The sequence below is a fragment of the Cupressus sempervirens genome, chromosome 3, assembly GCF_028749045.1.
Source record: "Cupressus sempervirens isolate cs-2001-9-10 chromosome 3, ASM2874904v1, whole genome shotgun sequence".
NCBI lineage: Eukaryota > Viridiplantae > Streptophyta > Pinopsida > Cupressales > Cupressaceae > Cupressus > Cupressus sempervirens.
The window spans coordinates 89,871,832-89,899,593 of NC_143120.1; the positions used below are offsets into that span (position 1 = coordinate 89,871,832).

Genomic DNA, 27,762 nt, shown 5'->3' on the forward strand with positions numbered 1-27,762 from the left:
TTGTCCAGAAACTCTTGAAAAGCAGCAGCTCACAAGGAATATTGATTTTAACAAAATTCGTCAGTGCTAAGGTCTCTATGCACAAAGCTTAATTAATACACAGGATATGTAATCAGCTGCACATTATCAACCAACAAAATGCACGGCTTCCATAGCGTCAAGCTTGTATGTCTATAAAATGTTCCAACACTTAAGTCATGGACCTTCAGTGATCTAATGTTTATAATAACAAAAAATATATATGATACATATTCTAACAAACACAATATTGTCTTGAAGATTGACTAGAAGAGACATCCTGGATTAGCAGGTCATCCAGAATGATTTGTGCATTCCAACTGCAAAAGTTTACCCCATTCAGAAGTTGCCGATGTCAACTGTTCACCTTTAGGTTACTATCTCTCGTACAAGCCAATCAAGACTAGGGTAGGAAAAGTACAGTATAAGGAAGGATGGCAGGGCAAATAAAATAGTGATTAAACAGTACAGAGCCAGAATTGCCGCACTAGCTGGTATGATATACAAGACAATCAAAAGAAATACAATGACTAGAGGGAATTTCGCTGTCATCTGCACAAAGATAAGGAATGACTTACGGAATGAAGCATGCAGCATGTTACTGTTAAGATAATTGCGCGTGACCTCTACAACACCTCTTGGCCTTTGAGAAGAATGTTCTGCATGTGAACAGGAGTGTCTTCCAGAGCAATCAGATATAATAGATGCACTTCCAGAACCTATACCTCCATTTGTAGGCAACACTCCATGCTCCCCTTCAATTGAACCATGCAATCTTCTGTCACCATTCATGCTTTCTACCATCCAGAGTAAAAAGAAATTTTTCCTTGGAAACTTTAGGGTACCTTTCCAAACCAACCTAAAGGATAAGAGTTGGCACCATGGACAAGAAATGAATAAGGGTAACTGAACAGGTAGTGTTGGAAATTTCACAGTTGCCCACTGAAGACCAAGAACACAATTTTTGCAGAGTGTGTGACCACACCACAGGACGTATGGTACATTCTCTACAATATTGAAGGATTCCCAGCAGATAGGACATTCTAATCCTTCTTCTGTGCTTCGCCTTGAAGAAACTTCATCGTCAGAGCATTCAAAATTTGTTTTGTCCTTAAAGCCCATTGTTCCAGTTATCGCATTTGATGCAAAGCTCCACATGTTTGGTTCCCTTGGAACTTTCAAAGAGATTCAAATCTTATAAAAGAAATGATAGCATAATGATCTTTTAGATGTTCAAAATTCAAATCACTGTGTCAAAACTGGTACAGCCTTCACCACCAAATAGAGTGTTTTCCAATAAATCTTCAAATTAAGATTACCTCAGTTGCATTAATAAACTGTGTCAGGCCTGCATCTTAAACAAGAAACCTTTAGAGACTACAAACCTAGAATGCACTGATGTGAACCATGTTGCTGAAAGAAAGAACAATTGACATCTTATCCTATCCTTGAGCAGACTACGTATCAATCAAATGATTTTATCCAATGAAATATTAAATATTATAAAATATAGAAGTCAGTGTACAATAGGAAGTAAAAAGTGTGAAGGTTGAATAATGCAGCAGAAAATTGTAAAGCATATCAAAGTTAGCTCCACAATGTTAGTAATGTATGTAAATATTGTTGTTATTAAACTTTATATTCCTATTTACCTGGGTGGGAAAGGATTCAAGAACTTCACCACTCTTTTTAGAATAGAAATATTAATCAGGGAGTGAGATTGTTTATAGCTTTAGCTTTTACCCTTCCGTACCTCCAACCTCTTAGTAGTTAAAAGTACTGAGTAAAACAAGAGAAGCAGACCCAAAATCATGCCTGCAGCAGAGAGGCAAATGCATATATTATGTTTTAATTAAACACTCGGGATACAGGCAGTATTAGAAAGACAAGTGCTTCTGGCATGTTATCTTTCAAGAAGACTGTTCATAAGATATTTCCATGAATATATTTCCTAAACTGATTAACTGCTCTTAGCCTGAAATGTATATATAGTGAAAAATTAAAATCAGTTTTCAATATGTGTATATCTCGAATTGTTGCACAATGGATTGACACTCAAGAGTGGACAATAATATCAGTGGATTCCACTATATATTTTATGTCTTCTTTTGACCAATGTGGTTTGCTCCATGCATGAAAATATCTACAATTTTTTTAAAAGTCATGAGTTATCGCGAGTCCCACGCCACCACAAGTTTATCACAGTTAAAATTTCAAATATAAAAGTGCTGAAAATCGCAATTAAAATCACAGAACAACACCCACATAACAATATAAAAGTTTTAAGCTTTAAAACCCCTAAAATTCATCCCTGTTTTAAGCATCTAAAGCCATGACAGGAAACATTATTTTCAGTGCGGAAAAGGTTTTATTTGTCTGTCTAAGAACCCTGTGATAGGGAAAAACCACACTAAACTTACAAAATTTACAGCCAGTTTCAACCTCAGGAACTCAGGTACATGTGTCACCATTTATTCATACTAGTCAATAATAAGCATTTGCAAATCATTATTTACATCTGCCCAAGCCAAAGACACAATAAATTGTTTTGATCAGCCTAATATTTAATAAATTCATTAAAATTAACTTTATTTATGTTAATTTTCTATATATTTTTTATGAGTTGTTCAACAAATTCCTCTTGAATTTTTCTTTTACAAAGTCTTTCACTTTATTAAATTTTATTATCTTTAATTAAATATAGGAGTATTTTTAAAAGTTCAGATTTTTTTTGTGTTTAAATAAGCATATAATTTATAATTTTCATTTATACCTTTTTTTTAAAATTTGATTTTTCATGGAATTATATATGTGTGAATAGATGGAAGACTCGCCGGTTACTCAGCAAGTTTTAAACACTCGCCGAGTATTCTGGGACGCCGAGTAAATGGGCCAAAAACTTGCTTGGCCAAAAACTCGGCAAGTGTTTTTTAAAAACTTGCAGTTCTAAGAACCCGCGGCCAGTGACGCCTAAATAAGTCAAAATGCATTGTTTTTTGCATTGTTTCTTTCATTTGTGTAGAGCAAAGAAGGTTTTAGCTGATTGCAAGTGATTCAAGGCAAATTGGAGTGGATTTTGGAGGATTCTAACGGGATTTAGAAGAGAAATTTCTTTCCAAGTATGTTCATCTTATCATTGTTTGAAAACTTCTTTTAGTTTTAACTTTTAAGCAAAGTTTATGTTGTTTTTGTTGTTGTTTGTAAATGATTTCAAATCATTTGAAAGTTGAAACCCTAGTTGTTGTAAACTTCTAGCTTCTAAGTTCTAACTTTGTTTATTCATTTTTCTATAAATTTATGTGTAGGGCAGCGGTCAAGCATTAAAAAAACATGACAAATCCGCAAGAAGAATGGCCACAAACACCATGCCCATTTGAATATATAGGCACTCGGCCTAAAAATGCAAGAGATAAGAAATGGCAGTTTGCCTATGAAGATCCAAATGATGTTGGGAAAGTGATATGCATTCCATGTGAGGGAATTATTTCTAGAGGCATAAACCGCCTCAAATACCACCTTGCAGGCATAAAGAAACATGATTCAAATTCTTGTCTCAAGGTAACTGATGAAGAAAAAAGATTCATCAATGCCCTATTTGCAGTTGCTGAAGAGAAAAAATTGAATAGGGGGAGGGCAAAATTAGCTATGAGAGCAGCCATAGCTGAATCTAAAGGAGCTCCTTTTGATATGCAAAAGGAAGAAGAAGCACTTGAGAACATACCAGGATCTCTTCGTGGCCCACGGATCCGCAAACAAAATTTCTCTTTTACCGGTTCCACTTCTTCTACATCTCCTACTTCTTCATCACCATCCGGATCCCCATCAAGGATAGGGGGTTATTTTGTGCCCAGGAACACACCTAGAGCACAGCCATCATTAGAGGGCACTGCATGGTTTAAGGAGGTGCATGAGCAAACTGATATTGCAGCAGCTGATTTTTTGTTTTTCAACAATATCTCAATGAATGCCACTGATAGTCCCTATTGGGTCAATATAGTGAATGCAATAACAATATCAGGCAAAGGGTACAAGCCGCCTAATCGCAAGGACATGAGTGGAAGGTTAGTATTTTACTATTTAAATTTTAGTAATTGTAAATAATTGTGATTCACTTTAGTGCATTGTTATATTTTAAATCTTAATTGTTATAACTTATTTTCTATTTTTTACTAACACTAACACTTTATTTAATATTACACCTAAATTTTGTAGGTTGCTTGACAAAGCGGTTGGTAGGGCAACATTATTGATAGAAGATCAAAAGAAAGAGTGTAAGAAGTATGGCTGCACCATTTTATCTGATGGGTGGACAGATGGAAGAAGTAGAACCATTATTACTTTCTTGGTTGCTTGCAAAGATGATGTGGTGTTTTGGATATCTTTCAATGCCTCCAACAAAGTGAAAAATGCAGTCACATTGGCTTTAATGTTGGAGAATGTTGTCATGGAGGTGGGAATAGAGAATGTGGTGCAAATAATCACGGATAATGCAGCAGCATATGTGGCAGCAGGTAAATTTAATTTTTTATATTGGAATCAATATGAATCATGAATGTAATGCTATGGTATTATTCAATTTATATTTGTTATAATTTGTAAATACTAAATATGGAAAGTTTGTTACTGATTATTGATTTTTTGCTAATCTTTTAGGTAGAATCCTCCAAGAGAGGCATCCCACACTTTTTTGGTCACCTTGTGCAGCACATGTCCTTGACCTTCTTTTGGAGGACATAAGAAAACTTGATTGGGTGAGTCCAGTTGTGGAAGATGCTAGGCGAGTCACGAAATATATCTCTAATCACCCATGGGTTCTCAATTTGATGAGAAAAGCCATTAAAGGCAAAGATTTGATGAGACCTACTATGACAAGGTTTGCAACGGTCTTCTTGACATTGCAAAGTATTCTTGACCACATATTGGCTTTGAAGCAAATGTTTGTGTGTGTTGATTGGGTTGCTTCACCTTACTCAAAGAAGCCCGAAGGAGAGGCTATGGCACGGATAGTCTTTGATGAAAGCTTTTTTGCAAAGGCTAAGGAGACTGTGGAGGTAACTTCAAAAATCAAAACATTATATTTTTAGTTTATCCAAGTTTCATTATCAATTCATAACTTACTATGTTATTAACTAATTTGTATGTTTCAAATTTCAAATGTAGATGTCTCTGTCCCTAGTTCTAGTCTTGTGCGTATGTGATGGGCAGCAATCCCCAATGGGAGGTCTTTATGAGGCCATGGATAGGGCGAAAGAGGCTGTTAGAATTTACTATCATGGGGACAGTCTCAGATTTGACCCCATTTGGGAAATAATTGATAGGAGGTGGAACAATATACTCCACCAACCTATTCATGCAACGGGCTACTTCCTCAATCCCAAATTCAGGTACTATGATAATTGATTGTCCTTGAAGTTGGGATTTTACTAAGACTTTATTTTACTTTGCTTTTTAAGGTTGTGTAGTAAGACTTGATATCATTTTCTATTTGTTTTAGGGCTGATGATTCCTACTCAAATCCTAATGGAGAGGTCATGGAAGGTCCCTCTAAATGCATTGAGCGAATGATATCAAGTGAAGAGGAGAGAGACCTTATTGTGACCGAACAACAAATCTATGTGGAATCGAGGGGTCCTCTGTTCTCTTCTATGCTAGCAAAGAGAGCAAGATCTACTCAAGCACCAGATAAAGTGTCAAACTTTAAAACTTTTGCTAAGTTAAGTTGTGCTTTTGATTTTTTTTTTATTGCTTCATAATTTTTTTTATTTTGTTTTGCAGATGCTTGGTGGGCAAGTTGGGGTGGCAATACCCCCAATTTAAGGAAATTTGCTCTCAGAGTCCTATCCCAACCTTGTAGCTCATCCCATTGCGAGCACAATTGGAGCTTATTTGAGTCCATCCACACAAAGAAAAGAAACAGAATGACTCAAAAACGGCTTAATGACCTTGTTTATGTGCACTATAATCTTAAGTTGTGCATAAAAAAGGCATAGCTTTTAGAACTACCTGGTCCACTTGATCTAGATGAGATAGATCCTTATTCTAATTGGACAGCACAGGAGCCAAGTCCATTGTTTGCACCAAATGAGATCACTGATTTGGAGAGGCAAGTCATGGAGGGGGAGGTTAACGCTGATTTTCAGTTCACTATGGATGACATTGAGGATGAGGACGAAGACGAGGACGATGATGATTCAGGCGAAGATCAAGCATTACCATTAGGAGGAGATGCATCCTCTTCTAGGACGCCGAGCCAGTCAGTAGGGACGTCGAGCGAGGGGGCACAGCCACAGAGTTCACATTGACATTGTATTGATGTATTTAGACTTTCAGTATTTACTTCTAGTTTGACAGATTGAAACTATTTACTATTTTGCTTCCTACCATGAGCATTATGCATGAGAATGCAATTTTTTATGCACTATGCATTTATATATATCTAAACTCTGTTTGTTTCTTTTGTATTGTCTTTAATTAACTTATTAGATGCATCTTCTCATTAAATTTTGCAAAATAAATGTATTTTTAATTAAATTTCAGCGGTTTTTTAGGTTCTCGAGTTTTTTAAAAAAATCGCGGAGTATTTTTTAAGAATCTGAGTATGTCTTCACTCTTCTAAATCACACAGAACATATGTTAACATCATTGACAAAACCTGACATAAATACAACATGATAACCATCTCAACAATCTCCCATTACCACTGTATAGACTTTCTGCTCATCCTATTTAAGCTTTAGCACACAATTCCTGTAGCTGGTGTATTCACGTTTGACTGTTTTACAGAAGAAAAGATATGTATACATTGAATAAAATTCAAGCATTCTGACTGAAGGAAATGTCTTTTTTGTACACCAACTTATTTTATGTTTGCTGATAAATTTCCGTAAAGGTTTACAAGGAAGAAAGGGCTTCTGTTTTTTCTACAAGCTTATATATTTGCGGAGTTTCTGGTGTGATTTCCAATTGTAGCATGTTGGAAATTGCTGTATTAATCTGTTGATAGGAATAGAATCGAGCAACCTTCTGTTCACTATTGGAATGTCTCGTATTTTATAAATCAGGTTCTGAGCATTCTCATAATGCATTGGGCCCTCGTTCAGACTCCTTCCCTATGTTTGGCATAAACAACCATTCAAATACCTGTAGCAGATGATCAATTCCAAAATTCTCAGTGCATGGATCTGTTGTGGCTTTGATTTTGAGTTGATAATGTTCAGGTCATAACAGTAGCAGCTAAATTGATAAAAGATTAGATGTTGATGCATTTGAAGACAAATCTGTAAATATGCATTCATCGAAACTTTTTAATGAAATTACACGAGTGAAAGATGAAAGTTTAGCTCAACTCCATTTAGGGATATCACAATGTCTGAAAAATGACTCAGTGTTGATGCATTTGAACAAAAATCTGTAAATATGCATTCATCCTAACTTTTTAATGAAATTACAAGAGCAAAAAGGTGAAAGTTTAGCTCAAATCCATTAAGGGCTATCACAGTGTCTGAAAACCCTCAATCAGATTGTACATGTTATGTTTCATACAATGTCTAATCTGTGAAAGAGAAGAAACCTTGGCTCAGATTTGTGCAGGTGTTTGAAAATAATTAAAAGTGCCAACCCATACAAAAGTTACTAGCTCAGTTTTGTAGATCAATGGAGTTCTAAACATGCCCTAGTATTACAAGATTAGCGGCAGCATTGGAGACTTGTGGTGTTCCTTCAGGAGCTGTACAGGGGTGCCATGAATAAGCCAGCACGTGGATTGTGAGGAAGATTACACAATAATGAGATTAGTATTTCATAGCCTTGAATAATGATCATGAGTCTTTTACCAAGTTATCAATTCATACATTAGACTAGTGAATCATGTACACTTCTAGCATTGGTATTTCTCCTCATGAAAAGTTGACTCTATGACATTATGAACTATTAGTAATCTCTCTAAAAAGCTACTAGGATGGATCGAGGAGCATAAGCATGATAAGAGATCGTATTCAAGTGACCAGTAACTTGATGCAACACGTGAAAGTCACAGACTGAAGAATCGAGACACGGCCTTGTCTTCTAATCAGTTTCAGATTGTCATGTGAACAATTTCTTCCAAAAGGGGGAAATAACATTCAGGGAGAGCTAAATTCCAAGAATTGAAGGCAAGAGTTGAGAGCATAAAGATTCTAACACCAATAGAGGGGAATTCACTTCCAAAGTAAATTCTTTACAAGGATCAAGAGGGAGTTCTATGAAGAAGTGAGGATGTCACCTAAGTGGATAGCAGTGCTGCAAGGCCAAGTGCTAGAGTCCTTGGAAAATCTCTTCAGTTGCAGAGAACAGAATTGTACAGTCAATATGGATTTGACATTGGTAGCTCTAAAAACTTATTCACAGTAGGACAATCTAGGATAAGGTCAAAGAAGACAATCCTAGACTCTAGCACATCAGAAGTTTCAGAGGTGTGTGTTCAAAACAGTTCCTCTTAGGCAAGAATTGTTGGCAATCTGCACAGGTCAGGTGGCTAATGCAAGTGCTTGAAGATTCAGAGGGAGCTTGAGTGGCAGGTTACAAAGGAAAAACAAGCTCAAGAAGCAGTGTGCCTTTGAAAGCTCCTTGTTTGGTCAAACATTGGAGCCGACTATAATATTTTGTGATAAACAGAGCTGTGAGAATGTTGCCCTTGCTGAGAGAGGGAGTCACAATGTCAAAGTGTTCTTATTATATGTTGTAATGTATTTTTCTCTGAGACAACGAAATTTGAGGTGAAAGCACTTGTAATGCATTTATCGTTGAGGAGAAGAAATTTGAAGTGAAAGCCCTTGTAATCTGTTTTTCTTTGAGACAGAAATTTGAGGTGAAAGTTCTTGTAATGCATTTTTCTAAAAGACTAAAATTTGAGATGAAAGCCCTTGTAATGCATTTTTCGACTATAATTTATTGTGATAATCAGAGCTGTGAGAATGTTGCCCTTGCTGAGAGGGAGTCACAACGTTAAGGTGTTCTTATTATATGTTGTAATGTACTTTTCTCTAAGACAAAGAAATTTGAGGTAGAAGCCCTTGTAATGCATTTTTCTTTGAGATGAAGAAAAATGAGATGAAAGCCCTTGCAATCCGTTTTTCTTTGAGACAGAAATTTGAGGTGGAAGCTCTTGTAATGCATTTTTCTAAAAGACTGAAATTTGAGATGAAAGCCCTTGTAATGTATTTTTCTCTATCATAGAAATTTGAGGTGAGAACCCATGCAATGCATTTTTTGTAAGACAGAGAAATTTGAGGTGAAAACCCTTGTCTCTAAGACATAGGCATTGTTCTTTCTACTCCTGGGAGTATCTGTAGTAGAGGTCATGTTGAGAGACTCCATGACAACATCACGCTGAGTTACTCTGTGGTGTGAGCTTCTGTTTATTTCACACATGGGAGTAACCATGGTCAACATCACGTTAACTAACTTCATGATGCTATCAAGTTAAGAACTCTGTGAAAACGTTTGGTTTTCTCACAAATGGGCACAGCCATTGTGAATCATGTTGAAAGACTCCATGATGTGTGAATCTGGAAAAGATATCTCATATCTCCTTTGCTAAGAGGGAGTGTTGATGTTTAGTAGCTATAGGAGATATCTTCTTATTTGCTATGATTGTCTCTATCTGATTTTGTAATCTCCATCTGGTTTGGATGTCTCATATGCTCATTGTCTCAAAGTATTCATTCAATCAGTCTTGTTATTTTATAGAGACCTTGTATGATCGAATGGTCATAGAAACTTATTTTTGGGCATCGTCAATTATCATATTGTATTGTGCATGCATGTCTTCTAGGCTTCAAAGGGAATCTTCTTATGTGGCTTTTGGTAAGCCAAGAGCCTCACAATTCATTATTGTTGGTCATTGCAAAGCCAAAGCGATTGTAACTGTCGACAACTTGTGTGCCATGTTTCCAAGTGTCTACATTCATGTAGGTTGGCAATCAAAATTTAAACGGCATGATTCTAACATAGACATTGGAAATTCAAGTCATTAGTATTCTCTACATTGTGGCCAAGACAATGAGGCATCATCGTTCTGAAGTTGAACAATCTCATCAAATTGACAGTCTTTTGGTTTTACCGTGACATGTACACTTGGTTAGGAATGAAAAAGTCGTTGTTGGCCATTCTTCTTGGGGTGACAATGGTATTATCGTGCTCCTCTGCTAGAACAATTAATGTTGAGACAATTATTTTCTCAGGGTGTGGTTGTAGGAGTGCATCGAGACATTGTGTTGTTGATCAATATGTGTCATTTTCAGAATTTGTTTGCAAGAGATTGAGGGTTTGTTGTTTGTTATTATTTTTGTATGCAGCATTCATTCAATGTGCATGTTTTTTCAATTGCAAGTTTATTATTTTGTAAAGGGAGTTATGTGGATTATTTTGTTGTGTGAAGGCTCAAGAGTTTGTGAATTGTGCACATAAATTCTATTATTATTATCTAATAAAGGAGTACTTTTTTTGGTGTGGTTGGATTTTTCGCTCCAAGAGGATTTTCTCCAAGGTGTCTCTAGTGTTCTCATGTGTTTAGATATATGTTATTTGTTTTCTATGCTATTTTGATTCTAAATTTAGCACAAAAGACCAATGTCAATATTACAAAATGTAATTGGTAAAATACTTGCTTTGCTATTAACGATGATCAATAGATCAATATATACAAATGAATAAACAATGTTTCCTTGGGAAACGATTTTAAAAAATAGAAACATTCTATTCTAATTATTAGTTAACTAACAACTAACTAAATATTGAAAACATTCTAATATTTACAATAAATTACAAATAAATAACCATTAGATAATAATAGAAGCTATTTATTATTGTAATACCCTCCCTTAATGGTTAATCTATCCACGACACCAAGTTGTGTTCTGAATTTGCTAACTTATCAAGACCAAGAGGCTTGGTGAGAATGTCTACAGTTTGATCCAATAGGAACATAGTGCAAGTCTATTGTCTCATCTTCAACCAATTGTTGTATTAGTGACAGTGAACATCCACATGCTTGGTTCATTCAAGGAAGACTAGATTCCGTGCTAATTTGATAACGCCTTTGTTATCAACAAACAAAGTGGTCAGTCCTGTTGGTGACATCTGCATATACCCAAGCATATGACGAAGCAAAACAGCTTCACAACATACCTTAATTGTTCCTCTCTATTCAACCCCTACAAAGGAGAGAGAAATTGCATGTTGCTTCTTACTAGTCCATGTGATGGCCCAAAGTGAACACATATCCGGAAGTTGACTTTTTATCGTCAACAGAACCTGCCCAATTTGAATGTGTGAACCCACTAAATCTAGGATTAGAACTCTGCGAGTAAAAATGACCATAATCTGTAGTGCCCTTCACATTACAAAGCAAATGCTTTGCTTCCATCCAATGATCAGCCTTAGAAGTTGTCATAAAACGTGAGACATAGCTAACTGCAAAGCTAACATCAAGTATAGTTGCAGAGAGGTAGATGAGATTGCCTACAAGTTGCGTCTATGTAGTAATCATCAATTGGAGGAGAATCAGACTTGGCTAATAACATCAAACCTTTCTCCATGGGCGTATATGTACACTTGCAATCATGCATACGAAACTTGTCTAACAAAGCCCCAGTATATTTGGACTGAGAAATGAATATACCAGAAGATTGCTTGCAAACCTCAATACCTAGGCAATAATGCATGAGCCCAAGGTTAGTCATATCAAAAGACTAGCAAAAACTCTGTCTGTTTCCCTAAATCAAAAATGTTGAACTACCATTGATGATCAAATCATCCACATAAATGACCAAAAGGATGATGTCACTATCAGTAGTCTTGATGTACAAATTTGAGTCTGAAGAACTCCTCTAAAAGCCTTGATCACTGAGGTACTTATCAATTTTCATGTACCATGCCCTAGGGGCCTGCTTCAAGCCATAGAGAGAGAGCTTTCACTGTAATGATCCCATCTTTTAGCAGTTGACCAAGTGTGTGTGCGTTAGCCTTGTTCTACATGGTCCCGAAGGCTAACGAAGGGTTTAATGGGATCCTGGAGTGTTTTGGCCTAGTCATTTCCAGTTTGGGCCAAAACGAAGTTGATTTACAAAGTTTCAGGTATACTTACTATTTTTAGTAAGTCGGCAGGACACAGTGCAGGTCAATTTTGGTGATTGGATTCAATACTCCTCGGTGAGAGCTTTCCGATGAGCTATCACTCGCATTATTCGGAGTCCGATTGCTAATACATTTTAATGCCTTAAGTTTTATTAAAGTAACGTCTAATTTAATTGTAAAATATTAAAGTGTTACTTTAATATTTATTTTATGGTGATGTGTACCCAAGGGAGACAAGGGATATTTTAATATATGTTTTATATATTACACATCTTTTATCCCACATTGCCCATATGAGTTGAACGGACCCTTGGAAATAGAATAAAAGGAAGCATTTGTGGCTTCATTAGAGAAGGTTGAATATGAGAAGAAATTGGTGTGTGAGTTGCAGCTTTGTTCTTGGCATTTGAGGACGTCTATCCTCTCTTGTAACATTCTAGACGTCATTCCCTTGGGGTTTGGCCTTTGGAATTTTTTCTTATTGGCTTCATTATCAGGCAGTTTAGTTGCATTTCCGGCTACAGGCAGATCTGATATTTTGCTCATATCTTCTTCACTACTTGTCCGACGCTTATGCCGCTTGGAGGGAATGGTATTATGAAGGTAGTGGACTGATTGGAGGACAAAGTATTGTAGCAGCAAGTTCGTAAGCATGGGCTGGAGTATTATGACAATATTGCTGAAATAATTAGTGAGTTGATAAATCTGCCATGTATTTGGTTTTATGAATTCTGAAAATAACATTTTATTAGCAGCAGTTCATTTCCACTTTGCATATTATTGTAGTTTCTTTCTTGTTTATGTTGTATGATACCAATTCCATGCACGAAACACAACAAACAAATAAACGTTTGATTTCCGGAGTTATAAGGGGTTTTAAGAAGTTGAATGCAAACTGTTTGACATAATTCCTTTCAGCAATTTGGTTTAGTTTTTTGGGACATCCAGGGGTGCCCATTACAGAAAATTTGTAATGATCCCATCTTTTGGCCTTCACGTTCTCCAAAGTCTAAGTGGAGGATAAGAAAAAATTAAATTAATTTCTTATAAAGTCATTCAATTTAAAGCTGACTTTGTATTTAATTAATTTAATTATTACAAGGGAGTAGCTTCTAAGGTATGTATTAATTATTGGAAGGACGAAAGCCTCTCGATTTAATTAATTATTTCCAAGGAGGAGTTTTTAGGGTATGCATTAATTATTGGAAGGAGGAAGCTTCTAGCCCTTGCAATTAATTAATGTTTTAGTTCCTTCCAGAAGGATGAAGAAAAGGATAAATAGGGCTGAAAGTCTCATTGTTGAGCATGGGATTATTGTATCGGATGATTGTGAATTGCATTTGATAAGAGTTTGGATGTGTGAATCACATATCTTTCTTGGCATTAGAGGATGTTCATCCTCTCTTGTAACATTCTAGACGTCATTCCCTTAGGGTTTGGCCTTTGGAATACATCTCTTTGTACTTGATTGCGGCATTTTTAGAATTAATATAATTCGAGCTTTGGTTCAGCTTTTGGGCATTCTTGGGTGTCCATTACATTGGTATCTTTGTAATGATCCCATCTTTTGGCCTTCACGTTCTCCAAAGTCTAAGTGGAGGATAAGAAAAAATTAAATTAATTTCTTATAAAGTCATTCAATTTAAAGCTGACTTTGTATTTAATTAATTTAATTATTAATTACAAGGGAGTAGCTTCTAGGGTATGTATTAATTATTGTGTTAGGAACCTGTGTGTTCCTTCTGTTTATTTTGTTAGAGTAGAGTTGTTGGACGCATATGCTTTGTAAGTCGTCCCGTGAGTTTATTTTATTATCCCACATGCATAGGTAGTATTACTTTTCTAGATCGTACCCAGTATATAAGAATAGGTTGAGGCCCTTGATGGGCACGGACGAATTTATTGTATTGAGCTTGCTCAAAGGAGGTTACCCCCTCGAAGTGGCCTGCGATCAGTAGATTTATTCTGAGTTCTGCTATCACTTTGTATTCTGTTATTTCGAGCATTCTCACGATATTGCTATAAGGAGGTTCTTCTCATCTGGTATCAGAGCACTCTCTTGGGCTCGCTGGGTGGAAATTACATCAAATTTTTTTCTGTCGTGGCCTTCAGGTTCCTCTCACTTCTAATATCTCTTGTTATTGCAATAACTCTTTTCAGTTGTTCTGTCTGTGAGTGAATTTTTCTAAGTCGACTGTTCAGAAAAAAAAAAAAAAAAAAAGAGTAAAAATTTTTCTGTTTTTTAGTCGTAGCTTCCTTGTTTGCTTTCTGTTTCTGCTCATACTTCCGCAGAACGTCTGCAATATCATTTCGCATACTTCCTTCCTTGGCGACCCAACCCCAAATTTTACATATCAAAGCCCTAAATCCCTCATTTATCTAATTTTAGGGTTTGCCCTATCTTTTTCACCTCTCATCCAATCGCCACCAAACTGAGCCACATTACTCTTGGGATGGTGCTTCTCTTCGATATAAGGGTCGGCTAGTGCTTCCTCAGAACCCAGCTCTACATCAGGCTATTTTTTATGAACTCCATGCTTCTCCTTCAGCAGGGCACTCAGGCTTCCTCAAAACTTATGAGCGAGCAAGGAGAAACTTCTTTTGGAAAGGAATGAAATAGACGATTCAACAGATGGTGGCTGAATGTGATACTTGCCAACGCCACAAGGGTGAAACGACCCTCCTTCCTGGCTTGCTCGAACCATTGCCCATCCCTACACGGATTTGGACTGATATTTCTATGGATTTCATTGAAGGGCTTCCTAAATCCGGTGGCAAGACAGTGATCTTGGTTGTGGTTGATCGTCTCTCGAAATATAGTCATTTTTGTGCCCTCAGCCACCCCTATACTGCCTCCTCTGTTGCACAAATCTTCATGGACCAGATATTTCGTCTTCATGGACTCCCTTCTTCCATTGTCTCTGATCGTGATGCAACTTTTACCAGTCATTTTTGGACTGAACTGTTTCAGAAAACTGGCACCAAACTGAAGATGAGTTCGGGCTATCACCCACAAACTGATGGTCAAACGGAAATTGTCAATAAATGCTTGGAAACTTATCTTCGTTGCTTCACTTCCGAACAGCAACATCAGTGGGCCAAGTGGCTCCCTTTAGCTGAATGGTGGTACAATACCTCTTACCACACTGCCTCTAAAATGACTCCATATGAAGCAGTCTATGGTCAGGCACCTCCAGTGCTCCTTCCCTACACTCCCAACAGCTCACCAGTCCAGGCAGTTGACATAGTTCTCCGCAGCAGGGATCAGATTCTTCGTACCTTACAGGATAATCTTCACATGGCCCGTAATCGGATGAAACAGCAAGCAGATCAACACCGTTCTGAGCGCTCATTTCAAGTTGGGGATATGGTTTTTCTTCGTCTACAGCCATACAAACAATCCTCCCTAAAGCTGAAAGGGCGTCATAAGCTGGCCCCAAAATTTTATGGGCCTTATCAGGTTCTGCAGAAGATTGGTTCAGTTGCTTATAAACTGGAACTTCCTCCTTCTTCCCGCATTCATCCAGTTTTTCATGTTTCTTGTCTAAAGAAAGTTCTGGGTACCACTGTCAGAGCACAAACTACTCTCCCTGAAATGGATACGGAAGGATCCATTATCCTGGAGCCGGTGGCAATCATTGACCAGCGCACTCGCCAGCTTCGCTCTCGCTCCATCTCTGAGGTCTTGATTCAGTGGCATGGCATGCAACCAGAGGATGCTACCTGGGAACCCCTTCTTCAGATTCAACAACAATTTCCACACCTTAAGCTTTGAGGACAAAGCTTTTTTCTAAGAGAGAGGGGATGTTAGGAACCTGTGTGTTCCTTATGTTTATTTTGTTAGAGTAGAGTTGTTGGACGCATATGCTTTGTAAGTCGTCCCGTGAGTTTATTTTATTATCCCACATGCATAGGTAGTATTACTTTTCTAGATCGTACCCAGTATATAAGAATAGGTTGAGGCCCTTGATGGGCACGGACGAATTTATTGTATTGAGCTTGCTCAAAGGAGGTTACCCCCTCGAAGTGGCCTGCGATCAGTAGATTTATTCTGAGTTCTGCTATCACTTTGTATTCTGTTATTTCGAGCATTCTCACGATATTGCTATAAGGAGGTTCTTCTCATATTGGAAGGACGAAAGCCTCTCGATTTAATTAATTATTTCCAAGGAGGAGTTTTTAGGGTATGCATTAATTATTGGAAGGAGGAAGCTTCTAGCCCTTGCAATTAATTAATGTTTTAGTTCCTTCCAGAAGGATGAAGAAAAGGATAAATAGGGTTGAAAGTCTCATTGTTGAGCATGGGATTATTGTATCGGATGATTGTGAATTGCATTTGATAATAGTTTGGATGTGTGAATCACATATCTTTCTTGGCATTAGAGGATGTTCATCCTCTCTTGTAACATTCTAGACGTCATTCCCTTAGGGTTTGGCCTTTGGAATACATCTCTTTGTACTTGATTGCAGCATTTTTAGAATTAATATAATTCCAGCTTTGGTTCAGCTTTTGGGCATTCTTGGGTGTCCATTACAGTGGTATCAGAGCTATAAGTCCTGCCATCCTGTGGAGATCATATTGATAGCCGGATAAAGATGTATATTAGTCCAGATCAAGATGTGATACTCAGACAGTTATTGGGTACATTAGAGAAGAAGCAACATATGCAACAGGAGCAGAATAGGCAAATGGATATGATGTTGCAACTTATGGCTAAACAGATGGGCATCAACATTGATGATTTGTATGTTACTCCAGAGCAGAAGGTAGTCGATTTCTTAGGTGGGATCGAGACACGTATAGAGGCAGCCAACTATGATGTGGGCATTTCGACAGAGTTAGTAGAGACATGTGTGCAAAGTCAGGAGACCACATATGAAGCCTTGTTAGGGGATGATGATGTAGCAATAGTGGAATTAGGAGAATGCGAGGATACTATCATATCAGCAACCACTTCTATGTCAGTTGAAGCATCCAATGAGGAGTTTAATGGTATAAATGCAGTGGTTGATGTATTTTCTAAAGAAGCCACACATGTTAATGATTATGAGTTTTCATCAACTACAAATTTAGTTCAGTTTTCTGTTGCAGCAGTTAATGTTGTTCCTATGTCCATATATTTCGATGCGGCAACACCTATTGTTGATACAGTTAGCATGAGTACATATGGTTCACCTACAACTACATCTTTTTCAATGCATGATGGTGATAATATGCATTCCAGTCCAATATATATTATGTGGATGGATAAAGGGAAGAAGACGTTTCATAGATCTTCTATGGAATTGCCTTATGGTGACATTCTGACTTCATCAGCACAAGTTTTGAATGCTAGGCTACAGGGGTTGGTCCTGATGATGCGGGTTTGCAGTTGGTTTAACTTCCATATGGATATCACATATTGGGATCCAGGTGGAGGTTGGAGTCCATTATGTTACTTAATTGCTTGAGGACAAGCAATTTCAATGAGGGCGGATTTGTAATGATCCCATCTTTTGGCCTTCACGTTCTCCAAAGTCTAAGTGGAGGATAAGAAAAAATTAAATTAATTTCTTATAAAGTCATTCAATTTAAAGCTGACTTTGTATTTAATTAATTTAATTATTAATTACAAGGGAGTAGCTTCTAGGGTATGTATTAATTATTGGAAGGACGAAAGCCTCTCGATTTAATTAATTATTTCCAAGGAGGAGTTTTTAGGGTATGCATTAATTATTGGAAGGAGGAAGCTTCTAGCCCTTGCAATTAATTAATGTTTTAGTTCCTTCCAGAAGGATGAAGAAAAGGATAAATAGGGCTGAAAGTCTCATTGTTGAGCATGGGATTATTGTATCGGATGATTGTGAATTGCATTTGATAAGAGTTTGGATGTGTGAATCACATATCTTTCTTGGCATTAGAGGATGTTCATCCTCTCTTGTAACATTCTAGACGTCATTCCCTTAGGGTTTGGCCTTTGGAATAATACATCTCTTTGTACTTGATTGCAGCATTTTTAGAATTAATATAATTCCAGCTTTGGTTCAACTTTTGGGCATTCTTGGGTGTCCATTACATTCACTAACCTAAGAACTTGATGTTCTTTATCAACAACTTTGAAACCAAGAGGTTGCTTCATGTAGACCTCTTCGGATAGGTCACCATTTAGGAAAGCGCTCTTGATGTCCAGCTGATGGACCTTCAAACCAAACTGAGCTACCATGGCTAGGACTAATCTAATAGTGCTCATCTTTGTTATAGGAGCAAAGGTCTCCACATAATCAATGCCCTGACGTTGAGAAAAGCCCTTTGCAACTAAACGAGCTTTGTACTTATCCAAAGTACCATCAAACTTGTAATTTGTTTTGTAAACCCATTTACAACTGATGGGTTTCTTCCTTGGTGGAAGATCAGAAAGGAGCCAAGTGTGATTCATTAGCAAACTTTGGTGTTCTAATGTCATGACATGTCCTAACTTTGGAAATCCTTTAGCCTATGACTATGTTTGAGGTTCAAACACTGTGAATGTTGGCCATAAGAGCAAAATTAACTTTGTAGATATGTTTATTGTCCCCTACTAGAACATTAAATTATTTGTTATAGGATTTGCCTTTCAAATTTTTACAGACTAAAAAATTATATTTCTTCTTATTATTATATATATATATAGATACACTCTTCATTTTAAGAGTCATATTTTTATTAATAATTTAATTATATCAATTATATTAGTTATATATTATATTGCTAACATAATATATTATATTAATAATAATATAAATTATATTTCTTATTAGTATATTATTATTAATACTAATAATACTGCATATTATATTTACTTTATATATAAATAATAATATTTAAATCTCATATTTAATATATATTATGCAATGAATATAACAAATTTAACATTATTAATATTTTATTTATTTATTATTTAATAATATGGATTTATTTAGACAAGGATATCACAGTCCTTCCTTCTTAGATTTTGCTTGTCCTCAAAGCCAAAATGACTTTTTTGAAGAACCATCATGGGAAGCATACAATTGGATGCAAGAACATTCTAGTATACACATGAATGCACGAAAACACAAAGCAGACACATAAAAACACAAAGCAAACACATGAATGCATGAAAACACAAAGAAGACACAATGTAGACAAATAATACATGCATTCTTGATTAATGTCTTACACTCCACAAGAGTCGAGAACAACCATTTAGGATGTAAGCAGATGTCTTAGGCACCAAACTCAACAGTCTTCCTCAAGGTTTCTATGGATCCAAGCCACACGATCACATCTTGGAATGACCTCAAGGCAACTTGATCCCATCTTGGTCAAGCCTCAAGGCAACTATAGGTGTGCTGATCCTACCCGTCTCAGAATAACCAATTGATTGGGTTTACACTAGATTTACACCTTTGTTCTCTCTCCTAAGCCAACATCAATAGTCTTCCTCAAGGTTTCTGTGGATCCATGCCCTCAATCCCATCATGGAATGACCTCAAGGCAACTTGATCCCATCTTGGTCAACCCTGACGGCAACTAACAAAAATGCTGATCCTTACCCATCTCGGAATGACCTATCAACTGGATTAAACAAACCTTCGCTATACCTTGTTCCTCTGATTCAGTATTCTAATGTTTATGATAATATACACCAAATTAATAACAAAAGGTATGGAACACTTAGAAAATTTCCAATGAACATCTGCTGTGCAAATTATGTTTACACTCTTAAGTTGTCTGTTTATATCAGGCAATGAAACTCAAGTTAGTTTGGGATTTTACCGTCAATTGCAGACTTTATGTTTCTGCTTCACTGTAATATTGCTTTGGGCTCTGGTTGATTCTGTTTCAGCACAGAGTGATATTTATGGGGGAATATTATCCTTTTCTATATCCACTTCAGAAATTTTCAATTAAGAACACTTGCAATTGGAAATTCCTTGCAACAAGAATCTTTCCTGTCAGTATAACTAATCCTGTCTAAACTGCAAGCTCGGTCACCTTTGTTTGCCTTTAGACAGAATTGCAACCATAAAATGCCCATTTCAAAGTCTATCTCTTCATTTCCATTGTAGACTTGCTGCAGCTAGGACCACCCATGTAGCTTACAACACAATGTCTTCCACACTCCTCCCCGTAGTGCATCTCCTGGTATTGGAAATCTGTGCTCTGGATTTTAATAGTGATTTTGTCATGGCTCAGTCTAGGTACTATGATGGTCTCCTTCAAACTCAAAATCCTTTCTTGAATAATGATGACAAATAAATTTAAGCATTCCCTGTGTTGCCGAGGGCTTGTCTTCCACACTCCTCCAGATAGTGCATCTCCTGGTATTGGAAATCTGTGTTCTGGATTTTAATAGTGATTTTGTCATGGCTCAGTCTAGGTACCATGATGGTCTCCTTCAAACTCAAAATCCTTTCTTGAATAATGATGACAAATAAATTTAAGGCATTCCCTATGTTGCCGAGGGCATGCTGACATTAATGCAACGTCTGTCACAATTTTCCGATGGCCCACCAATCAACGGCTCAGTGACCATATCTACTGGCAATGAAATTGTTCTCTATCTGTTGTTGGTTACCTCAGAGGTGCTTCAGTACTATCTGTATTCTGCCATGTTCAACCATGGATTCTAATCGCTCTTTTTCTTGTCCTACACACCCCAAGAGCATTACTTTGTGATTCTTCCACCGTTTCACAACTCCATGGCTCTTGTTTGGAGGAAAAAGCTACAATCGCCTACTATGCCAAATCCCATCTTGCCTTCGACACTCACCCTTAGTATTCACAACCGCTCCAGCCAATACCATGACAGAATTAGACTCATGGTAAATATGAACACTCTTCTTTGTTATTATTTATTTTTATTTTTATTTCTTTTTTGGCCAAAACTATGCAAGTATTGCAGGTGTATAATAAAGAAGAAAACAAGGCGCCAAATATTTGAAAATAAAAAACCTTAGATTTCCACAGTGATAACATAACTAAATCGAATTCAAGCAGGCCCCAAATCAGATCCAAGGTTGATAATTTAAATGTAATTCCACACAGCAAAAAAAATATATTCTCCAATGCTTGGCCAAACTAAAGATCTCCCAATAAATAAACTGGAAATGTAACTTTAGAGTCTAGACTTTGAATATAATTGCCCAGCTTTGCTGAAAAGCAACTGCATATCTGGCACTAATAATAAATCTTCAGTGCCAAATTATAAATCACTTCATAATTCCACTATAACCGTCTCTATCCTTTGTGGCTCTCCAAAGTTTAGTTGATAGAATTACTTGTTTCTATTTGGAAATTAAATATATGGAAATGTGTGTTAATCACTAATGCTCAGGGAGTGAGGAATGAACAAACCCTTAATAAGGAAGAATATCTAACTGGTTCAATGCAATCACAAGCTTGCAATAATGTAATTTTTCAGCACTCTTTAAGGAAATAAATAATCTGGGCCGTACAAATCCCAACACTACAAAATATGTCAGTAGATATATATGGATATGTAGGCAATTGTAATATTGAATTACTCACCATAATGTTGTTTGATAATTAAAGGATTTGCTCAAGGTTATCATTGAGTATGGTTTCCCAAGTGCATGTAGTTGTAGATGTTAGAAAGAGTATAATAAAAGGACTTTTTTTCTTGCAGTCTTTTTCTTCCCACCGGATGGCAAGATCATGCTCAGATACCTTTTGTAATGTCCCTCCTAGAACATTAAATTATTTGTTATAGGATTTGCCTTTCAGATTTTTACAGACTAAAAATTTATATTTCTTCTTATCTATTTTATGATCTCTCAGAATTATTGTATATTATTTATCTATATATATATATATAATATATATATATATAATATATATATATATATATTTGCCTTTCAGATTTTTACAGACTAAAAACTTATATTTCTTCTTATCTATTTTATGATCTCTCAGAATTATTGTATTTTATATATATATATTGTTAGTGTAAATAATTAATTATTATTACACTTTACTTAAGTTTACTTAGTATAATGCATTTTTATATTAGTTGTCATGTAGACACATAGGAATATGCATAGAGATATGAGTTGTTTTGTTGACAACACAGGAGTTAGCAACTTATTTGAGCGCATGGTGTATACAACATCTCTTTATAAGATACACCTATGTAAACTTATCCTCTCATCATCGCACAAACTCCTATGCTCAATGGAGGATAATCCACTCTTGGTGGACGTGCTTAATTGTGATGTTTAACTCTTTGCTGACTCCTAGTCATTCTAGTTGCCTTTATATACAGGCACCCTCTATGATGTATTCACCCAATTATCTAATATCCAATCATCTGATATCCATTATTATTTTTTATCATTATTGAGATTCTCATTTAATCATCATTAGTCTCTCTTGTGCTATCTATTGAGCTTCTTGATCTTGGTGTTGAATTATTGCCTTAGCCAAATTCTTACATGGTATCAGAGCTATACCAAATTCTTACATATATTACTAACACAATATATATTACATTAATAATAATACAAATTATATTTCTTATTAATATATTAGTATTAATACTAATAATATTGCATTATTTATTTACTTTATATATAAATAATAGTAGTTAAGTCTCATATTTAATTATGTTATGCAATGAATATAACAAATTTAACGTTATTAATATTTTATTTTTATTATTTAATAATATGGATTTATTTAGACAGGGATATCAAAGTTTGTTCTTTTTCCGGGCAGTTCTCCCATCAATGAGCTCGTCATCTCAAATATGAAAAAGTGTCTTAGCCCACCATTTAGGATGAAGAGGAGAAGGACCAACATCAACATCAGGTGATGCTCTATAATCAAGTTCCTCATCAAAAGAATCTGGATCAAACTCGGATTAAAATAATCCATGGGCATCAAACATAATAAAAGGAGGAACATATTAATAATATCAACCTATATTAAGAATAGAATTAAATCCTTATGTTATTAATTTGAGAATGGAATCAATGATATCTGTTATATGTAATGTCTAATATTATTATCATTATTTTGAATAACTATTTGTTTCCAATATCATTATTTCCTTGTATTTAAGGAGGGGAGTCTAGTGGGTGATCAAGGAGTAAATTCCAACCAATTAGATGTTCCCAAAATAGGGTGGGGATCAACGAACTCAAATGCCTTGAGGCATTGCACAAAGAAATGCTTAAGGGCTTGGATCTATAAAGTTCACGGGAATGCCGAATGAGGATTGGGGTCTAAGCAACTTGATTACACCCAAAGCCTCCTTAAACTCAAAAGTAATGATCACGATTACACCAGCATAATAATCATAGATGATATGATTTCTATTTGTAGGAATAGATTTCTAACTCATAAATTTAATGCATCCTAAACTTGAACAAATCATTAGGAGTCTGATGTTACCAAGGAGGGGCTTGTATAAATCCAGGCTAATGGATCTCATCCTAATAGAGGGTAGGGGCTAGTGATTCATAGGCCTTCAGGATATGGACTTGGACTTGTAACTCTGAGGGAATCCATAGCTGGTGTTTAGGCAACTTGGATATCATCTATACCCTCCATTCATAAAGCAAGTAATAATATGATCAGGAATTTGCATTATTGTTATGGATATATTCTTAAGACTTATATACATTACAATTGATTGAATAAGTATTAATCCTGACTAGCCCTAAAAGGGAACATTACAAAGCCATTTGCAAGTAGTGCAACAGCATCAAATTGTTTAAATAGTAACAGCCTGCAAGACAATTGCTATCTTGACCTATTTCCTGGTGGTTTTCTTCAGGGCACAGCATGTAAGTTCCCATACCTTTTGTGCCTCATTCCAAATCTCCACTTCCTAACAAGTTGTCATTGCCCTCACATGTCTCAATTCTACCAATATATTGCTAAACCATGTTAGTACCAAGAAAGAGGAAGTTGTTATAAGGAGCCTAAACAGCCTTGGAGGTTAAAGTTTCCCCACATTTATCGGTGCAGTTTCCTCCCAAATTATTCAAAGGGGGATGTGAGCAACACCCCGAAGATGGGGTCAAGGAACAACACCATTGGCACACACCCTGCGGTACAAGGTGAGGTCAAGTAGCAGTGCCCCTGAAAGCTCAACCAACTTTTATTATTGTACAAAGGCGTTGGGAGTTATTTTTCTATTGCTGATATACTCTAGCCCTAATTTTGTAACCAACATTAACCTTGATAATCACTTAGAGTTAGGGTTTTCATATGAAAAAACTTGGTAGCATTTTGAAGCAGTATTGAATTGCAAGGTATTGCTGATTGTGTAATTGTTTGAAATTACTTGACGAAAAGATTGGACTCACTGTTTGGTGGGTGTAGCCCAAGATTGGAATAACCACACTAAGTTCGTGGCTCCTTGTTCCATTTTCATGCGTTTTATTCCTATGTTTTATGGATCAAATCTGCATGTAACTGTAGATATATGTCTACCGATCAACTAACAGAAGTTACTACCAGAACAACCTAAGGGTCTCCACCAAAATGCTTGCTCTCAAACAGAGAGCATTTTTTGCATTAAGTGCTACATGAACATTACTTGACCCACATTTATTATTAATAAGAATTATTACTGCTGACCTCTCTGCAATTTGGCATCTTGAATCAAATGCAGGTCTACAACTCAAGGAAAACTAACCCTCTGTCTGTCAGACTGCAAATCTACAGTATGTTTAAGTGATAACGCCCCTGTAGATTTAAATCCCAGGGAGCATGCTCTTCATTAAGCTTGAGCATTGTCATGCAGCAAGTGAGAATGCTTATGTCCACCATGACCCAGTTTCAAATTGCAATGGCATCTCCTTAGTGTTCTTCAGTTATAATCAAGACTTGTGCATGGTGGGGTTGAATAATCTCTTTAATGTTCACGTGTTTACCTTGCTTTCAAAAAATGAAATATGAATAGTGTATTAGTCTTAGCTCTTTCAACACCACAAGCTCCAAACAATATTTAATTGGTAAACTACACCTGTTGAAATACAAAAATATACCTTTGGCTTATCAAAAACAAAAACAACCAAGGGGCATCCAGGCCATCAAATTCACCCAAAACCTTCTCCTAGCCTTGTTGGCTGAGGAGTGCTACACCCAGAATCCAATCTGGTTTGCTACTTAAACATTGTGAGAATGTTTTATTTCCAAAAAATGCCAACCTCTGTTTCCCCGCTCAGTTGCCAGATATAAGATATGTGAAATGCGACAGTAATGGTAACATGATGAAGAATAAGAGTTAAATGAGTTTGTGGAAGAAATAAATTATAAATGGTTTCCATATTCATACATATATCTGTAATTACATATTTACATTTTTTAGCCGTCAAATCTATGGAAAATGATATTTATTATATAAGATCCTAACAGCAAAATAATATATTTAAAAGTATATTTATTATTCTATAAAAGTGAGAGTATATTTATTATTCTATAAAAGTGAGCAAGTGCATGTTTAATAAATTCTCCAAATGGGATGGACATATTTATATGTTTATATTAAATAATCAAAAGATTTCAGACCCTTCTTTTTTTCTGAAAATTTTGATTTGCGTAATTTTAATCATTGTGAGGACTTTGCATATTTTTTATTGTCGTAAGGCAATCTTCTTAATTATCATAACGCTACTATTAGTAATATTTTCCACATTTATTGATTGTAAATTATAATTATAAAATAAAAAATTTTATTCAGTTTACCAGAAACATTTTGAACATGTATTACTATAATCTATGTTAGAGGATCTGCCAGGTGACTGACCAGATCTGGATCTGGTTCATACCAAGTCTCTGGAACAATCCACTCCCCTACAGAATCTAGCAGGTTGCGTCCATGAAGCCTTGCCAACGCTCAACCCTGCTCGAGGTACTGCCCCCAGATCCCCACAAAGTTCTGGCATGTAGAGCTACACAATGTATGCTCCCACTTCCCGACATGCCGCACTTGAGAATTCAGCAAGTATTTAAATTTTGCTACATCATCTACTGTCAATATTGATGATTATGACTTTCAAAACCCGTAAAACACTGAGAGCTAATTTGTGCCCACGGCTGTTAACAACACAAGCACTAAAACGCATACCCCAGGCACCTACCGAAGAGTCAGGTGAGTCCCCTTATACTCAAACGAGGCTCAAAACACTAAATATTCTACCTGTAAAGATATTCATCAGCCCAAACATCGAATCGCATTAGAAATATAAGGAATTAACAATAAACAAGTTATTAGTAAACATTGTATAGTAGCATCCAACATTCCTCGGAGCTGGGTGGAGAGGTAAGTTGGGAATCTCACTCAAAGCAGTGGGCAGACATCAGTTATGTGTAAGTGATTGTAAGCGGCCAAAACAGATCGGACTATTACTAAGAGAAACTCAAGTTCCAATGTGTTAAAGTGGATAGGTGTCATAACAAACCCGCTCTCCAAACTGTAATTTCTTATCTCGATCTAATTATTAGAAAGAAATTCGAAGCCTCTTTTAAAAACCATTAATTAAGCTTTCTACTGTATAGTCTTCCATCCCACATCCCACGAATAACAAATATTTCCTCGATCCATTCCAGACAAAAGCAATATACAGGAAAGAAAAGGGCACGGCCTCCCCAATCAAGGGTTTCTTCAGCAATTATATACCCTAGGCTAACTCAATTGCGCCAAATAAAACTTAAACATACAACCATACGGATAATTACATCACGCATACATCATATTAACAAGACATAAACTCCTAAGCAACCGAAACTGTGACTGCATATTACCAAATGAATATAATTTCTTCCAAGAATCAGACAAAGGCATTTGTCCATCAAAATTGGAGCCGTAAAAAATACAGTTGTGAAAGAACATACGATTTAATGAGATTGAAGGATGGATTAAAGAGAGCAAGGTTCATTACGCCTGAAACTTTTGCTGCATCGTCAAACCCTCGATCGGTGTAGAAGCCGAACAAACAGAATAACGGCATTCATCCTGTGTACAGTTGGTCTCACTCCTATATGCGCGTAGGAAAATGATAATAATTAGAAAAGTTTTCATTTTCCCATCCTCTCTAAAATTTATGTGGAGATATTTTCCCCTGCGGTAGGAATGGAAAAAAATATATAAGCTTGAATTAAGTGAATATAATAATATTTCTCAATCAAACATTACAAATGAGATTTAATACGTATGGATGAGAGGAGGACTTGATAAGGGATGGGGATTATTTTGTTTGTTTGTGGATGAATCTTACTCCCTACCTCTTCCTTCCACGTCTAAGATTCTCTTTTTAAATGAAGAAGAATTTCTATACTTTGTAAATGATAGTATATATTATATATTTTTAAGTGGATACGTAGATTTATAATGATAATATAAATTAGCTTGCTAAGATAGGTGTTTACTAATATTCTTAAATTATATTTTTTAAACTGTAATTTAATTTAATGTGCATAAATTAAATTAAAATTGATTTTTAATTTAAGTAAAATTTAATTTAATTCTTTTAATAAATTAAATAAATTTTATTTATTTATTTAATTTTTTCATATATTAATAAATTATCATTATGTATAAAAAGTAAACTAAAATAATTATAAAAATTAAAATCTAAACTAATTTAAAGTCTATC

General features: G+C 35.9%; 1 protein-coding gene and 1 long non-coding RNA gene across 3 annotated transcripts; both read right to left on the reverse strand.

Moving 5' to 3' along the window:
• LOC149564916 (uncharacterized) lies at window positions 1-27,220 on the reverse strand. Of its 2 annotated transcripts, none has more exons than XR_016361975.1 (3): window positions 27,049-27,220; window positions 1,671-1,833; window positions 1-1,366 (listed from the first exon to the last, which is right to left on the reverse strand). It is a non-coding gene; the product is annotated as an uncharacterized LOC149564916 (long non-coding RNA). The 2 variants fall into 2 exon arrangements; XR_016361976.1 differs by having other exon boundaries at window positions 27,002-27,220.
• LOC149564917 (RING/U-box superfamily protein) lies at window positions 281-1,316 on the reverse strand. Its single transcript, XM_089818452.1, has one exon. It carries the CDS (start codon window positions 1,174-1,176, stop codon window positions 388-390), a length of 789 nt encoding a protein of 262 aa, XP_089674578.1. The 5' UTR covers window positions 1,177-1,316; the 3' UTR covers window positions 281-387.
• Window positions 27,221-27,762: the final 542 nt, after the last annotated feature.

Excerpts from the sequence above, each read along its gene's own strand:
- LOC149564917 (XM_089818452.1), bottom strand. The coding sequence starts at position 1,176 with ATGTGGAGCTTTGCATCAAATGCGATAACTGGAACAATGGGCTTTAAG.